Source organism: Ailuropoda melanoleuca, chromosome 15, assembly GCF_002007445.2.
Source record: "Ailuropoda melanoleuca isolate Jingjing chromosome 15, ASM200744v2, whole genome shotgun sequence".
NCBI classification, from domain to species: Eukaryota; Metazoa; Chordata; class Mammalia; order Carnivora; family Ursidae; genus Ailuropoda; species Ailuropoda melanoleuca.
Genome location: NC_048232.1, coordinates 29,244,878 through 29,261,806, shown reverse-complemented (window position 1 = coordinate 29,261,806; position 16,929 = coordinate 29,244,878). Strand labels below are relative to the sequence as shown.

Sequence of the window (16,929 nt, the reverse complement as noted above, 5' to 3'; positions counted from 1 at the left end):
CAGTTTGGTCCTGGAGATGAATGTCAAGGTGCCCCTTGACGGCCCAAATCTCATTCTTTGCAGCTGAAGCAAGCATTTCGATTCTGTTCCTAAAAACAGTCCTGCTCAGTGGGGAATGTAGTTATGTTTGTGATTGCCCTTCTGAGCACACTTTAAATCCTCTCCACAAACCTGATCCAATATGTTCATTGCAAACCAATTAACCAGGGAAGACTTGCTTTGGGTAAGAAAACACTTCTGGGTTCTGCCGGGACCCATGTTTGAAACTGTTATTCTTGCATCTGCTGTGGAACAAAAGATATTTTAATGTTCTCTGCATTTCTCCCTTTCTAGTTGGCCCTCACATCGGGCGCTACTGTGGACAGAAGACACCAGGTCGAATCCGTTCTTCATCAGGCATTCTCTCCATGGTTTTTTATACCGACAGTGCAATTGCAAAAGAAGGCTTCTCAGCAAACTACAGCGTCTTGCAGAGCAGTGTCTCAGAAGGTCAGTATTTATTCATCTTGCAGACCGCTGTGGTAAACGCTCCCTGTTATTCCTCCTCACACACCTGTGGCCACAGGAAACACTGAAGAAATGTTTTGTGAATTGGAGTGCCAAGTATTTTTTTTTCTCTTTTAAATGGTTTTTATGAACATAAATAGGAAGAACTATTTGGTGTGCCTTCTTAAGAAAATTGTGGATGAGAAGGCTGCTTGTAAGCCTCTGAAGTTATGGGAGAAAGTGGGAAATGGCAAAACAGGGCCCTGAGAAAATGAACTATAGGCAGACCACATGTCTGGCCCTCTTGAATGTGTATTGGGCTGAGAATCATAAAAGGACAGGCATCGATCAGAAGTGATAGGAACAAATCTGTGGTGGTTTATTGACAGGGCAGCCTGACAGGATAGATGCTGACACATGAAGGTTTGGATCAGGAAGACCCAGATGGACGCCATTTTGTTTTTCTTTCTTATGTGAATAGAAGTGGATATTCGTATAAAAGAAGCATGTTTCAATTTCTGTTCTAACTTTCCACAAGAGAAAGAGAAAGTAATATGTTTCACATCTTATTAAAATACACAGCTCAACTAACATAACCCTTCCTCAAAGTTTATGTGGTGTCCGGCTCTTTCAAGGGCCCAAGGAAAACATCAGAAAGAACAATGAATAAATTGTGTGTTTCAACATATCTAGCTGCCAGGTTGCAAAGTAACCTAGGAAAGAGGATGGGGGATGTTTGGAGACCTGTCCTACAGACTAGTCTCTTTTTTACCAGATCTTACTGGAAAATAAAAAGGCCAATTAAATTATGATCTTTTTTGTGCTTAATTTGATTAATTAATTTATGTATTTTGTGTCTATAAATATTTTTATATTACAAATAACAAACATAAGCTTAAAAGTATGAAACAGGTGAAATAAACCTTTTTTGCAATAAAACTCTATTATAATAGAAAATTCAGAAAGTGTGGAAGATTGGTTCCTTGAGCTTTTTCTTGATTGTTGAGAATCTTTAATCTCTAAAGCTTTTTTTCATTTTAGTACTTTAGATTCACATTTCCTAAAGTTGATTATTCATCTCCCTTTATCATATTTCATATCAATGTCGTATTCCATTGTTTCACAGAGTATATGAGGCCTAATGGAATGCATGATTCGTGATTCACAGTCACCATTGTGAGCGTTATGATTTTATGTTGTAAAGCACTGGTCCTCCTTGGGACCATATGATACTGCAGTTTACTTGTGGTAGATACTCCCGTGTTTCAAAAATATAAACTAATGACGTGAATAATTGCGACCAGGCCAGGGGCAGGAGGCATGAGAATGAAGGGAGTCAAGGAGAGGTGACCCAGGTGCCAAATACAAGGAATCTGAAAAACAGAGAGTTAAGGTCTGCTGTCCACCAAATATGGATTATAAGTAGACATAGAGTCTTTTCTACTTTTATTAGTTATTGAAAGAAATAGTAAAATTTTATTTAAATATAGCTTCTATATTAAATTTTGAAAGTAAATAAAAATTCCCATCATTTCCTAATAAATTTCTCATAGTATTTTTGTCAACCTAGGTCCAGTGAGGAAAATAATTAATCACTGAGATCTTCATAGCCTTGCTTTTAAAAATTATTACCATTATTACAATTATTGTTACATATCAGTGCCTCGTCCCAGTAAGTCCCTCTTTGTCATCTTCTGTGAGATATTGTGTGAACATCAAAATGAATGTTTTAGTCTGCCTAGTTATAAAAAGAAATATGCATCTTGGGTCCCTTTTGTTTTGATGACTTTCGGCCCTTTTTTTCCCCCTTCAGATTTCAAATGTATGGAAGCTCTGGGCATGGAATCGGGGGAGATTCATTCTGACCAAATCACAGCTTCCTCCCAGTATAGCACCAACTGGTCTGCAGAACGCTCTCGCCTGAACTACCCTGAGAACGGGTGGACTCCTGGCGAGGATTCCTACAGGGAGTGGATACAGGTAGGGAGCCTGAGACTCAGCACATACACCATTGAGGATTTTTTTTTTAAGATTTTATTTATTTAGTTGACAGAGATGGAGACAGCCAGCGAGAGAGGGAGCACAAGCAGGGGGAGTGGGAGAGGAAGAAGCAGGCTCATAGCGGAGGATCACGCCCTGAGCCAAAGGCAGACGCTTTAACCGCTGTGCCACCCAGGCGCCCCACTGTTGAAGATTTTTAGTCATCTAGAAGGGTTGCTGAAAAATGCAGAGCCATTCCAAATGCCTTCAAAAGCGAAGAGAGGAACAATGGGTACCGAGCGTAATCACTCTGCAGCAGCATCATGTCACCACAACCTAAGAAAAACAGGGCCCGTTGATGTCCCTGAAAATGCATTTATTTTCTCAGATACTTCTATACAACTCTTCAGAGAATTTGAGCACAGATGTCTCACTTTGGTAACAACTAAAAGATCTGATTTTTCCCCACAACTACACATTTTCTATTCATACACTTCCTCCTTCAACAGATTTTTTTTTCCTTCATGAAATACATTAGCTCTAGCAGACTTGCAGGAAATAATTGTGTCTGAGTATAAGGCTTCTTATTTGTTTGTTTGTTCTGAGTAGAAACGGGAAGAAAGGGGTTGAGGTTTACTTGTCCTGCAGGTACACATAGCACACGCCAAGGAAAGCAGTCTGATTGAGGGCTCCTGTCTCTATGGATTACGTATACACTCATATAGGTATGAAATGCACACATTTGTATCCTTATTATGATGTTGCTTCTGCTTTGCTCCCTCTGCCCTGGCACTCCCTTCCCTGCCCTTGTCTTGCCTTCCCCAGAGACTCTCCTTCTGTGCACCGCGACTCCCCTGCCCTGTCTCAATCGCTGGCACCACTCCTAATGCCTTGGCTTATCCAGCCTTGATGTCTGGATACTCCCACCCGAGGCCTGACACTCATGTTCTTGACTTTTTCACCCACTGTCAAGTGAAACATCCATATCTGGCTGTGTGGGTTAAACTGTGGGCAAATTATACAGAGTTATTTGCTGAAGGATCCGGGCTTCCTTTCCAGAGAGCAGGCAAAGCTTGTCTTACATTCATTGCTAGATATATAAAAATGACTAATTCCCAGAGAGAGTTTCTAAGCAAGAAAAAAACCATGATGATTAATCCCCTACTTTCTACATCTATTGCTGCTTCAGTCTTTTGAGCACAAATACCAGATTTTGTTTTACTTTGAAAAGGTCAATATTAGTTTAACATACACTTAAAGTGAAATGGCCTATTATGGGAGACTGAACTCCTGCTAACCTCTAAATGATAACACTGAGAAATGTGTCGAGGGTGAGAAAAGATGAGACTTTTACCTGAGGATCGCTGAATCCAGCTCTAGATTAAGTCATAAATTAAATGAATTTGCCTGTGTCAAACTAGCTCTTGGTAACTTGTTTTTCCACATCCCCAAACCAACGAACAGTTCAGTATGATTGACAGACGCGCCTCTAGACGAAAGCTTGTATTTTGCAGTGCTAAGCATCTTTGCATGGTAACGTCGCCCTATTCTTGGTAATGTGGAGAGTGCTGGATAATTTAGAGACGGTGGTCTTGCAAGAGTTCTAAAATTGCAACTGTAGCAATTCTTCTGTGCAGGGCAATTCTATGTCAGGAGAAACATAGAGACAAAATGGACTCTCACAAAGCATTTGTCAACAGGACAGGATTCACATCATTCTCGGGAATTAGGCAGAAGGAAAGAATCTGAAATGGCCCAACTCTTTCCACCAAAGCATAGAAAGCAATGGTTAGGAGAAGCTAGGTAACCAAAACCCCCCAAAACAATGTTGACTTCAAGCTCAAGCTTCTTGCCTTCTTCATCTCTAGTCGGCTGGAGGTCTGCTCAACACCTCACACCAGAACCTAGACAGAGGGAGTGGCCATGACCTCAAACAGCGCTTGTCACCAAGCAGAGGGAAAAAGAGAGTGAGGCCACACGCTAGCTCTTAAGTTCCCCTCGAAGAGCACTGCCACCATTTTCATTGCCAAAGCACATCCCGCGGCCACACTTAGCTTCTGAGGGACAGCAATTCAACCCGTGCTGGAGGGAGGAGAGCTAGAAATTTGGGGAACAGCATGAATGACAATTGTACCATTCATAGAAGAGTTACCATTTATTGAGTGTTTACTATGGGGCCCAACTTCTGCTGAGTACTTGACATATTTGCATCTAATCCTCCCAGCAATCCTGTGACGGAGGTGCAATTACCCTCATTTTAAAAATGAGGACACTGAGGTTCAGAGAAATTAGTAAATGCCCAAGGTCACAGTGAATGACCAGGCTTGGAAGCAGGGTCCGTCAGACTCCCAACACCGGCTTCTTTACACTTCGGTCTGCTCTGTCTTTATCATGCATTACCTTTCATATAAACTCAGGCGTATCTTGTGACACGACTCCCTTTATGCTTCTCCTTGGGAGAAGACACACCAAGATGAGTTGGGCTCTTGCTGTTTCTGAAACTAGAATTCAGTGCCTTTATGCCTCCTACATCCCTACGGAAGATGAATGTCAGAGAAGCTTAGCATCGGTGCACGTTGAGGTAAAATTATCTTTCGCTCCTTCTGGAGCTCAGCGGGCTCATTTCCATGCTTGTTGTGTCTGCGTACACGGTGGGGGTTCTTATCAATCACCCATCACCTAATTATGAATAATTTCATGTTTCCAGCTTTTCTGAAACTCCTTGGAAGTGGTTGGCTTGTCGTTTTCTCTGGATAGATGTTTTAAATTAACCAACAAGTAAAGCATAATTGAGGCTGAGGGCAAGAGGCACATACCTCCAATCACAGGAACATTCGCGCACATACATTTCTATTTATACGCACATCAGTATGCGGGTGGTATTTGTTTTCTTTTTCCACTTTTTCACATTTTGCATGAAGTATACCCCACAAAACATGTTGCTGTAGCAACAAGGACAAACACTTGCATGTGTTAAATTAATAAGGCAGTATTGGAAGCTGACTTTCCTTCAAGACAGGAACAGTCTTTGGTTGCCATTGTTTTCTCTAGGAAATTACTGAGTGACATAAAAAAAACAATGCGTCCTTAACCGTGGGTATGAACATCCACAGTGGGGCTTCCTGTGAGATCTGTTGTCTGCCAGAAAGCTTAAAAACAAGTCAAGAGGCAATTTAGTGGGAAGGGGCATAAGGGAAGTCCCAGCTCGGAGCTTTGCACATGGTCATATCCTGCTCCAAAGGCCACTTCATATCCTGAGCAGCTAAAACCTCTCAATTGTCCACAGCAGAGTTAATCACACTGTGAAATTTGCCCATGTTTTTCAGAGTATTCCATTCTGTCCTGTGTCCTAGATCTGCTTATCTTATTGTTAATGTAATCTTTTTCTTCCTTTTGTCTCTGGCTAAACAATCAAGGATTGAAAGTACGGGCTCCGTATATCAGTGGTGCTCTAACAATTCTTCATTTTCAAGCACATCATTAGAGCCCAAGCCATTAACCTCATTGAAGCTGAGTTTCTTGCCCTGTAAAAATAAAGGTAGTGTAGGCTTCTCCACTCAAGCTCTAGCAGCTCGTGATACTGTGAATCTCAGAGAAATGCAGTCTCGGTTTTTCTTCTCTCCTCTGCATACTAAGTGCCTAGCGCGCTGTCTGTTCAGGGAACATGTTCTCATAGATCCTAAGTGTAGCCATTCACACACAAAGCAGAATTTAATTCGTTAATTATTTCAATGTTTTATTAATGATAGTGTTCACCACACTGTAAACAGATTTATCCTTCTCACTTTAATTAAAGCTCTTGGGAGCGCTTTCCTCAAAACAACTGTGACTTTTCCCTGATTAAAATGCCAGGAGACAAGGAAAAAAAAAAAAAAGGCAAGAGATATAATGCCTGGATGGGACACGAAGTTTGTTGATCCAAAGACATAAAAATGGCACTAGGCACTAATCGATTACCACCCGCCCCCACCCCAGTGACTTAGAAATAGAATTACTTGATAAACCAACTCAGGCTGGAACTCCACTCTTCTCCAAATTTGGGGGCATGGTCTTTTGTGGGAAAATTTGGGGTACGAGATTATTTATGCCCTCACTTATTCCAGAGGAGCAGAAGTGCAAGCGGTTGGCTCCTAAACCCTATCCTGTTTGGTTTGGTAAGACAGCCTAATCACACAGAAGGAGGAAGCCTCATGGAGACACTCTGTACCTCTAAGGCTACATCAGAAGGCCCCCTGAGCAAAAGTGCCTGCTCTCTCTACTACATTGCCTAGTACAGATAGATGTTCATTCTGAGGTATGAAGAGGAGGAAAGTTCCAGAAGAGAGGAGCTAGTGCTAACTTTATGAGGAAGCTTGTTTCTGTGTTTTCCTTTTGCCTTATATGTATTTCTCTTGGATAATGTTCTACATTTTCTAACTGAAGGAACTTTGAAAGCAGACATGAGCAAGAAAAGGTCTTAGTGTGTGGAAAGGAGGTAGTCTGAACTGAGTCAGAACACACCCACAACAGCACACACACATTCCGTCATGTTCACTCACTGGCAACCGTAGCGTCAAAGACACTAGGTGCCCTTGTTCATGCTCAGTGTGAGAAACTGGCCAAATCCAGGAGACGCTTAGGTTGCTTTGTGGATTTTAAATTCATTGTAAGACATGTTCTAACAACAAAACCTCATGTTTCTATAGCACTTTTCCTTTCTTAAAGCACCTTTTGGACACATCCCATTTTAGTCTTCAAAGGTACAGTAAGTAGACCAAAGATTCACATCCCCATCTTCATGTGAGAGAACAGAGGCTCAGAGAGGTTCAACGGTTCATGAATCCCAACATGGGGAAAAGATGTGGCTTGTGGGAAAGCTCAGGCTTACACAATGGAAGTGGACTTCCTTCCTCAGACTTGGAACGGAGTCATTGGGCGCAGAGAGATCTATCTGGAAGGCAGACTGCCGCTGAATCACTGCTTGTGGTCAGGCCTGACACAGGCCCAGCATGCAATGGCCTTTATGTAGCTGTCTGGCCAATTGAACTGTGAGTCTTTTCACCTTTTGCCTCAAATGAGGTAAGTGGGCCAATTCTCCCACTCCACCTCTACAAAGAAAACTACAGAGCCTTTGAAGTTGTAGGGCCTCCCAGGTCCCAAAGGGGATTGTCATTCAAATAGCCAGGTTCCTAGAACACCCAGCCCCCGGGGCTTTCCTCCACACCCGGAGGTTCACTGCCTAGGGCTTCCCCAACATCCTTCCCCAACATCCTTCCCCAACATCCTTCCCCAACATCCTTGTATCTTCCAGTGGCTCTGTCATCATTCAAACATGGAGTTAACAGCTACAACTTAACTGAGAACAGAAACAAAAGGTAATTTAAAGGCATGGGTTTGATTTCAGGAACTAAGAAAGGGCCAACTGGATGCCCTGTAAGTAACAAATGGAATGAAATAACTCACGAAATCTTGGAAATACTCCCTCTGACACGTGGAATTATTACACATTTTTAGCAAATCGTAGGTGGGAAAAGTGAGTGCTGCTTCTTCAGTGAAAAGAATTTGTTATTTGGAATCCTGGTTTTTATCTTTAAAGTTAGTTGTCTTCCAAAATTAGAAACTGGAGTCATTTATCTTAAAGCTTTAGAATGTCATTGTTTTTAATAATTTTTATTTTGTTATATTAGTCACCATACCGTACATCCCCTAGAATGTCATTTATTTTAACAAGTTTCATATATAATTTTCTTTCCTTTAAAACTTTCTGGAAACATCTTTTGTTCTCATAACAATGTGTTGACTATGGCACTGGTATCTCCAATGAAATGGTTTTTGACTTTTCATTCAATTGCTAGATTTTAGCAGTTTTATAATCTGAAATGTTGTATTCAAAATTGGTTCCATTTGCTAAATTGACTAATCCAGAACATATATTGAGCCAGGTTATCCTGATTGTAAACATGCTGCTTATAAACCAGACACTTTAGAGGGTATATTATATCATTCAGATCATTAGTAAAGTGCTGAAATGGCAATAAAATGATCCTTTATAAATGTGTAACTAGAGAACTGATAAAAATAGCTCACTGGGTTACCCAAATGTGGAATGATGCATGTAAAATACAATGTTGGCAAATTTAGGGAAAATACAGCTGTTCAACTGAATGTTTATTCCCCAGGTGTGCTCTGTGTGTGTGTGTGTGTGTGTTGTAACTAATATTATATGCTATTTTAGCTTAAACATTGATCTGGAAGGGAGACAATTTGCTTTTTAAAAAACCCCCCGGTAAGCCTTTGGTTGTCTTCCCTGATTCTGTAGTAACCGCTACTTCCTACCTAAAATGAATGCTTTCCGTCCTATCCTGAATGCATCCTAGGTCTGTTGTCGGTGACTCGGTTCCACCCCGGAAGTCTCTGTTCCAAAAATTCCTCTCTTGAGAAGCTTTTCCTAATGCTTTCTCTGCTACCTTGGTTTCTCATGTTATAGGAAGTCATTTGAAGGAAATACATATAGGAAATGCGTATGGGGATGGATTAAATTCAGAGTTTTTTTGCTGCTTTAAGGGAGGATATGATTTGGGGAACACAGAATAAGCAATGACATAATTATTTAGACATTTTTAGCTGTCTGTTTTGTCATATAGAAAATACCAGGACGATTTTAACCATTTTCGTTAAGTCAACCACCTAATTCAGTTTTAAAAATCAGTCAAATGATTTTATTAATTAGTATTTCTTGTCAACACACCCAAAAGAAAATGTACGGCATTTAAAGAAACCTCTTAGATTTTTATGATGAAGAATCGCTGGAAAGACAATATTGAAAGAACCACAACTGTTCAGCTAGAATTATACTTAAAATAGATTAATTTGCATACCACACACATTCCATTTTGCTTACAGTTTTGGTTTCTTATTATTTTATGCTAGTGTCTATTTGGAACCGGTATTCATAGATATATTCTAGAGAAGAATTGTTGTCTTTCCAGGATAGCTCAACTTTAAGTGTAAGACTAAAAGCAGATGCAAATATCATCTTGTCTGAATTCCTTATTTTGTGAGGTTCAGAGGTTAAGTGATTTGCAAGACCACGCAGCAAGTTAATGACAGAACCTGAACTAGAATCTTAGTAGCCTTCTGCCCCTACTTTGTTGCTGCTCAATTGTAATAATATGCAAAAATGGATTTGGATCTTTTTTGAAGATGGTATCCTGAAGACCATTTGTATCCCAGAATATGCCTGCTCTGTTACTGATTGGTAAACGATGTCTATCAAATTGAACAGTCTGCAGAAGCTTTAACTTAAGCCAATGATTGGATTGTGTCTAGAGCAGGGTTTCTTGGTCTGGACAATACTGACATTTTAGAGTAGACAATTCTTTGTTATGGAGCCTATCCTGGGCATTGGAGATATTTAGCAGTATCCCTGGCCTTCACCCACTAGAAGTCAGTAACACACACACACACACACACACACACACACACACACACACCCCTCCATTATGATGACCAAAAATATCTCCAGACATTGTCAACTATCCTATTGGGGAAAAAAAACACCCTCAATTGAAAACCACTGGTGTGGAAGACACCCCAAATCCTAATCAAGTCATTTTTAAATAATAAGGGCTGATCACTATTTTGAAAGAAAAAGTAAACTGGTTGCTGGGCTGTTTTTTTTGTCATTGAACTGCTTATCATAGATATCATTTGAACAGAATCGCAGTTCTTTTGTTTTCCAAAAATACTGATGCATCTGTTTACCTTATGCAGGAAAATAGCATCATAAACCTCTTTGCTTATTTATCTTAAGCTTCACTATTTTTAGCTTTTAAAAGTGAGCTGTTTTTAGCTAAATATATACAGATGCGATTTTACAAGACTGCAGCCTCGGCTTCCAAATGCACTGATAAGGATTGGATTAAGGAAAGGAAACACAAGGATAAAATCACAAGTCATCGTTGACAAGATTTAGGAAAAATAAGACTGAAATGAGTTCCTCCACACCTGGACATTGTGTGCCACTGACCTTTGCCCACGTGTTTTAATTTTTTTGCAGTATGTAAATCAAACGCGTGTGTGTGTGTGTTTTCACTTCCAAGGTAACGGAGAGTAAGGAACTGTGTTTGAAAAGCTTGTCTATTGCTTATTACCTTATCTTTTCATGGGAAAAATACTATTAAGTTTCCAATTTTGTAACCTAAACAACAACACATTAAAAGCTATCAATTACCAACCAGTTTCATATCTGTGGACCAATAAGAAGGCAAGGTTGATGGCTTCACATCTGTTTTGGGTGAAAGGCTGTTCCTGTCTGTGGTATTTAAAATTTAAAGAACTTCTGTTATTATACGATTGGGAATCCTCAGGGAGTAAAATGTTAATGAAATCCATAACATGCACAGATTTTATGATAGCAGTTTTAAGAAATTCCTTTGGTGGGGTTTGTTGATTTCTGTCCCGGCGGTAATAATTGTACCTTTTACAGAGTGCATTAATGTTCACATTTAAGAGCAATGGCTACGTTTATGCAGCGTGTAATGTAGCACACCAACTCCTAAGCTTTAAATAACTTTCATATCGTAATTTGAAAGCCCCAGAGCAAAAAATGTGTGTTCTTCAGAACTGGCACAACCCACAGTTTAAAAACTTGTCTGGCACATTCGAAGCAACCTCCTGCAAAGGTGAAAAAGGTACACCCTGGAAATTCCAAAGCCGGGATGTGGATGGGTCTTCCATGCCCTCATATATTTCTCATTTAATGCACCATTTGAAAGCTCCACATCAAAATGGCAATTTTGATCCACATCAAAATAGCAATTTGGGATGCTGACCTGCAACAGGGACCAGAAATGCATACTTATGTCTTTCCTCCACTCCCACCCCACCCCCAGCTTTCAAATTTCATTCAATTCTATGTTCAGATAAAGAGAGGAAAGTAGATTAAATCAAAAATGCTCTATACATCCCAATAGTAATAAAATGCATCATGCTTTTATATTTCCAGCTATTGAACAGAGTAAGGATTTGAGACTTATTGTACATGTTATGACTCAAAATAATCACATACGTACCTGTGCAAGTGATGTGAAGATTTGTTTTGGTATTTTTGTGGGTTTTTTGGGGGTGTGTGTGTGTGTGTGTATGTGTGTGTTTTAGCTCCCTTAGCCTTAAGGGGTTAAAAAGCCCATTTATGACATTCTTCTATTTGCCTTTCTTCAGCAGAACAAAGTGTTAATTTTGCCAAAGTTTTGTTTTCTTATAATTCTAATGCTTTAGATTTCTAACTCCATTTTCTGGATTTAGCAGAAAAATAAATAAGCGCCTTTATTCTTTCAGCAGGGCTGAGAAGGGCTATAGATAAAATTCTTCAGGGGAATGGGTGATTGGACCAGACAGCTTCTGAAGTCTTTTCAGGCATTTAAGATTCTGTGATTGTATTAAAAATAAATGTGCTTTATCAGCTGGTGCCCTGGGCTTGCCTAAATGAAAACATAAATATATGAAGCATAACTGGAATTCGTTTTAAATACTACCGATTATCGTGTGAGGCAGCACAAAGCAGAAATTTACTTTTAATTAAAAAGATTTTCTATCCTTTGATCAAGTAATTGTTTAGGTTGGCTTCACCATGAAGCTTCTCTGAGGATTTCACATAGAAACTCTACTAGTGGGGCCTGTTTCCCTTGATTCTTTTTTATCAGCTCCCAGGGATACGCAGCCCATTGGGGGGATAAGATGAAGCCCAGAGAGTTCATCTTTTGTGTCTTTCCAATCTTTGAAGGAACTATCCGTAAGGCATAGGCTCACCGACCATGACAGACTGTTCACACCTTCAAGTCCTGCCAATACCCGCTCTTTCTTTCTTTCCTTAAGAAGACGAATACCACATGCAATTCCAAGGATGTTGATAGGCCATCATACTAGCCCAAAAAAGTGACAGGAAAAAAAAAAAAAGGAGCCCCAAGGATCCTGGATGAGGCTGTATGAAGGACAATACAGTCGTCTAATCCTTCTAAGACTTGATGTATTTACTCTGGGCTAAAGCTGATGCAGAGAGATCCTTCTCAGAAGAGAGAAAGATCAAGACCCAGGTAGACACACAGTCTTAGGGCTGTAGGTACAAGAAATTGGCGAGAGCCGTCAGTTTGAGAATCTAGAAATGAAACAGAATTTGCAGTGGGAAGTACTCATGATAATAAAAAGAAGCTAGAGTATCATGAAATGTGAAATACTGAGGAAAATGTTTTTGATATTTTAGGAGGTACACCAAGCTCATGTGGAGAAGGGAAAATATTTTTTAAGTTCCCAATCTTAAAAAAATGAAGATAACAGCATGCAGGATTTTCCTGGCCTAATTATTTAAACATTATTTTAAAAATCCAGGCTGCTCTCAATCAGCAACATTCTATCACACACATATTACACTATTTTTGTAGTTTTAACTTCCATTTCCAAATATTGCATTCATTTATAAGGATGCTCTTATTTATTCAGAAAGCTCCAGTGCCAAGATGGCAAGAATTCATTTATTTAACAAGTCAGTTTCCATGTAAAGAAAAACCAATCAATACATTTGTGCATTTAACACGATATTTCCGCTCCATCAGCCACTAGGAAATACGTGAATCTAATTTATTGCAATAAATATGGGAGGCGTCTGAGATGATGTCCAATTGCACATTCCTGTGTCTTCGGGCGGTTGGACAAAAAGGAGAAGGAGGCAGGAGTAGGTAATTTGGGGTTCCTGTACCTGCTAAAATTAACTGTGATTATCAACTTCCGTAATACAATAATCCAGTCCCTTACTCTAAGATCTTTGCTGCTTTTAAGAATGCGCATCCGTTTATCTACTTACCTTTCTTTGAAGTGTCTAGATTTATAATATCCATGTGTGTCATATTCAATTCATCTGAATTAAAATCATTTTATAAAAAGTAATTCAAACAAACAGATTACGAACAAGTTCATTCAATTTCTTTTAAGATACTGGCTGTTTTAGTAAAACCGTGCAAAGTGATGTGTTCTTATCCTCAACTTTGCATTTAAGAGTATAGTAACAATGGGACAGGATTCTTACTGTTCTGAAAACCTGCAAGGTTATCTGAATGGAATGCTTTCTTAGCATTTCCAAATATGAGCCTCAGCTCCCTGTTTTTCTGTGAAGAAGCACCCTTTCCACGTGCACACACACACACAACATGTGGCCGTGTTCACCAAGAAAGCATTTCACCTCTTGTCACCTCCAAGTATGTGGCTGAAATAGATGTATCCAATCATGTGTTAAGAATGGCTCCAGTGGATAAATGCAAGTCACAGCTTCCATTATGTTAAGGACTTTAGGCAGTGCTAGGGGACAAATAACACAATATGCTTAGTGTAACATCTGTGCTCATTCTCCTGTGGTTTGAAAGTAGTCGCACAGATGCATTTTTCCCATTGTGTGACCCAGGCTGAAATGCATGAAATTAATATAGATAGATTTTTTTTTCACGCGACATTTGGATAGTGAAGCGGCGTATCTTCAGAGCGCGGAATGATGCCACGCTTTGTCCCTTTCTTCCAGGAGGAGCCTGGAAATCACTAATCATTATAGAACAGTTCTCCTTTCCTTGTTTCCATTTTCCACCTCCAACACAGAGTCGGTCAGTCCAAAATTGCAGAACGTCAATTGTGAATTGCAATTGCAAACGATTCTCTTAGAAAGTGGGTTTTTTTTTTTTTGAAAATTCAGTATTTCAAGGCTTTTCCTACCCCCTTATAAAGAATCAGTATACACTTCCAGGCCAAATGGTCAGCTTCCAACAGGGAAAACGCAGTTGACCAAATAGTAAATCGTGAAGTTCATTTCATCTGCTCTCAGGAATGACTGGCATCCCTTCTAAAACGGAATGTTTTCATGCTCACTTTCTGACAGCCAGCTGTACCTAGGTGGCCTGCTCTTTCTCTCCTCTCCTGTCTCCGGGGCAGCATTCGTTAACAACTTTAGGCGGGCGACCAACTTTAATCTCAATAATCCCATCAGCTCCTCGCAGGATTGTTAATGCCAAAGAGAGGAGTTTTCTTGGACACCTGCACTTGCCGATTCTTCATCAGCACATGAAATTCTCATTAACAAGACAGGCCCACCTAGATCCCTGAAGAAATACATGGAAAATCGGTGTAAAAGGATGCCGTCAGAGTTTATAGGCCAAGAGGCTGATTTAGACCATCACCCCCATCTGCAAGTCTTTAGTTTCCAGAAATTCATCCTTGTGTTTGTTTTTGAAACCAAGCTTTTAGGAGGAGGGAGAAAAATTAAAGGCTTGACTTACTGGAAAACTAATAATAAACAAGTCATTTTGTTTGTGCTGGAGTAGACAGACGCTGTTTGAGTACAAATGTGTGTTTATCTGGAGCCATTTAGGGATCTCCCCACTCGTGCAGATGAAACTTTACGGGTAATGTGGAACCACAGCTTCTGAAACAGAAATACACTTTACCTATACAGGACATTTAATATTTTCATAGTCTTTTAGATTTGAAAATCTCTTTAAACTGCTGATAAATTGGAAAGATGTATGTGTCCATAACTGAAGTCACTGCTCACTGCTCGTAGGAAGGCATCATGCAGCCTCACCTGGGGGCGGAACCAGCTCCAGGATCTCTCCCATGAGGCTTGCTCATGAGGACCCTAAGACAGAGAAACACGAAGATCACAAAAGGCCCAAAATCTGCATTCGTTTCCTAGCCACACACAGCTATCATCACAACATCTTTTTTTTTTTTTAGATTTTATTTATTTATTTGAGAGAAAGAGCATAAGAGAGGGGAGGGTCCGAGGGGGAAGCAGACTTCCCGCTGAGCAGGGAGCCTGATGCGGGGCTTGATGCCGGGACTCCAGGATCACGACCTGAGCCTAAGGCAGACACTTAACCAACTGAGCCATCCAGGCGCCGTATAATTGCAACATCTCATAAAGACCACACATTAATTAGGTAAAACCATAGAGACCTACAGTTATGCAGTGAAATTTTGATGTCGTTCCCTTTTAAAAAAACACAGGGAGGGTATGGGAAAAGTCTAAGATACCAGATACATAAACATCCCGTGCATATCATGCTTGCAAATAACTTAGCTCTAAAGTAAATTACGTGAGGTTGGGAGCATGACAGATATTGTGAAAAAAAAACATTTACGTCCTACTGTCCTCTGGGGTGACTTCTGGGAGGAAGGACACATACTAAGTTACTGAGAGGTCATTTGAGAAATAAGTAACAAAGAATACTTCACACAGCATGAGCCTAGCCAATGAAACTCGTGCAGCAGTCTCCAGCATCGAGTAGTGGACTTTTCAAAGGACTGGAAATTTTATGAGTAGTTATAATATTTGCAGTTATAAACACCAAGATAAAAATAATCACATTCCTAGCTTACGTGTGCAAGTTAGTTGCTCAAACACTGACTTTGACTTTCATGACAGGCAGTTGGCGTGTGTTTGGAAGAAAGGAGTTTCAGACCTTGCCAGCAAGGCTGGACTGACACAGCATTGAATTTAAATTCAGCAGAATATATTGAGCATCTGCTAAGGATGAGACACTGTAGGTAAGGGCCAGGTGAATTTAAAATGNAAAAAATAAAATAAAATGAAAGATTCTGCCCCTCGTTCAAAAGAGTTATAATCTGGGTACCACAGGCAAACCACACACACACACACACACACACACACACACATACACACACACACCAATTACCCAAGTGACTAAGAGAAAAAAAGGATTAGGGTCACATTCTTATGGTTAATGTGTGTACGAATGCTTCATAATGATCCTCATAATAACTGTGCGTGGCCACTAAGTGGAGTAAGCCTTGGTGTTTTTGTTGGGAAGAGGACAAGACTAAGGCTTGGGATGGCTGATTAACTTGAATAACATTGTCCAGGTCACTTTTTAATGTCAAAGTTACAGAGGTACTTTTGGGACGTGTACTTTAGCCATCACATGCTGCCTGTACCCCCCGCATTTTTTCCCCTGTAGTCCAGAATTTATTGAGCATTTTTAATGCAGTCTACCCACTTTGACTGAGATTTATTGTTTCCTTGACTTTGTCCCTCACTGACTAAAGGGCAGGAATCTGGGAACCTTCCCTCTCTTTCACCCAAGTATCCAGCATTTACTTGTGTGATAAATGAGTAATTGCCAATCACCAACTTCCCTCTGCAGAAACAAAAATACCCACCATTTTGCACTCATGATCTGAACTCACTGTCTGCTCCTTTAATGTTTGAGGAGTCAATGGCATGATTTCAACAGCAGTGCAAATCCCTGAATAAACATAACTGTTTTTATGCCACTTTGCTGAAATGTTTTCTTTTAAATGTAGATATAAACATAGGGCAGGACCGGACCGCGGAGTGTGCCATTTGGGCTCCAGAGAGAAGTCACTGACTCGTGCAGAGTGAGGCTGAAGGGTGGCCCCAGGAACGCTGGGATTCCCAGAAGCAGT

At 40.2% G+C, this 16,929-nt stretch overlaps 1 protein-coding gene across 1 annotated transcript in view; it reads left to right on the top strand.

Annotated features, from left to right (window-relative positions):
• Positions 1-16,929, top strand: part of NRP1 (neuropilin 1) — a 134,675-nt gene that overhangs the window by 67,088 nt on the left and 50,658 nt on the right. The window contains 2 exon segments of the mRNA XM_002923752.4: positions 334-489; positions 2,300-2,466. Coding sequence (XP_002923798.2) covers positions 334-489; positions 2,300-2,466 — 323 coding nt within the window.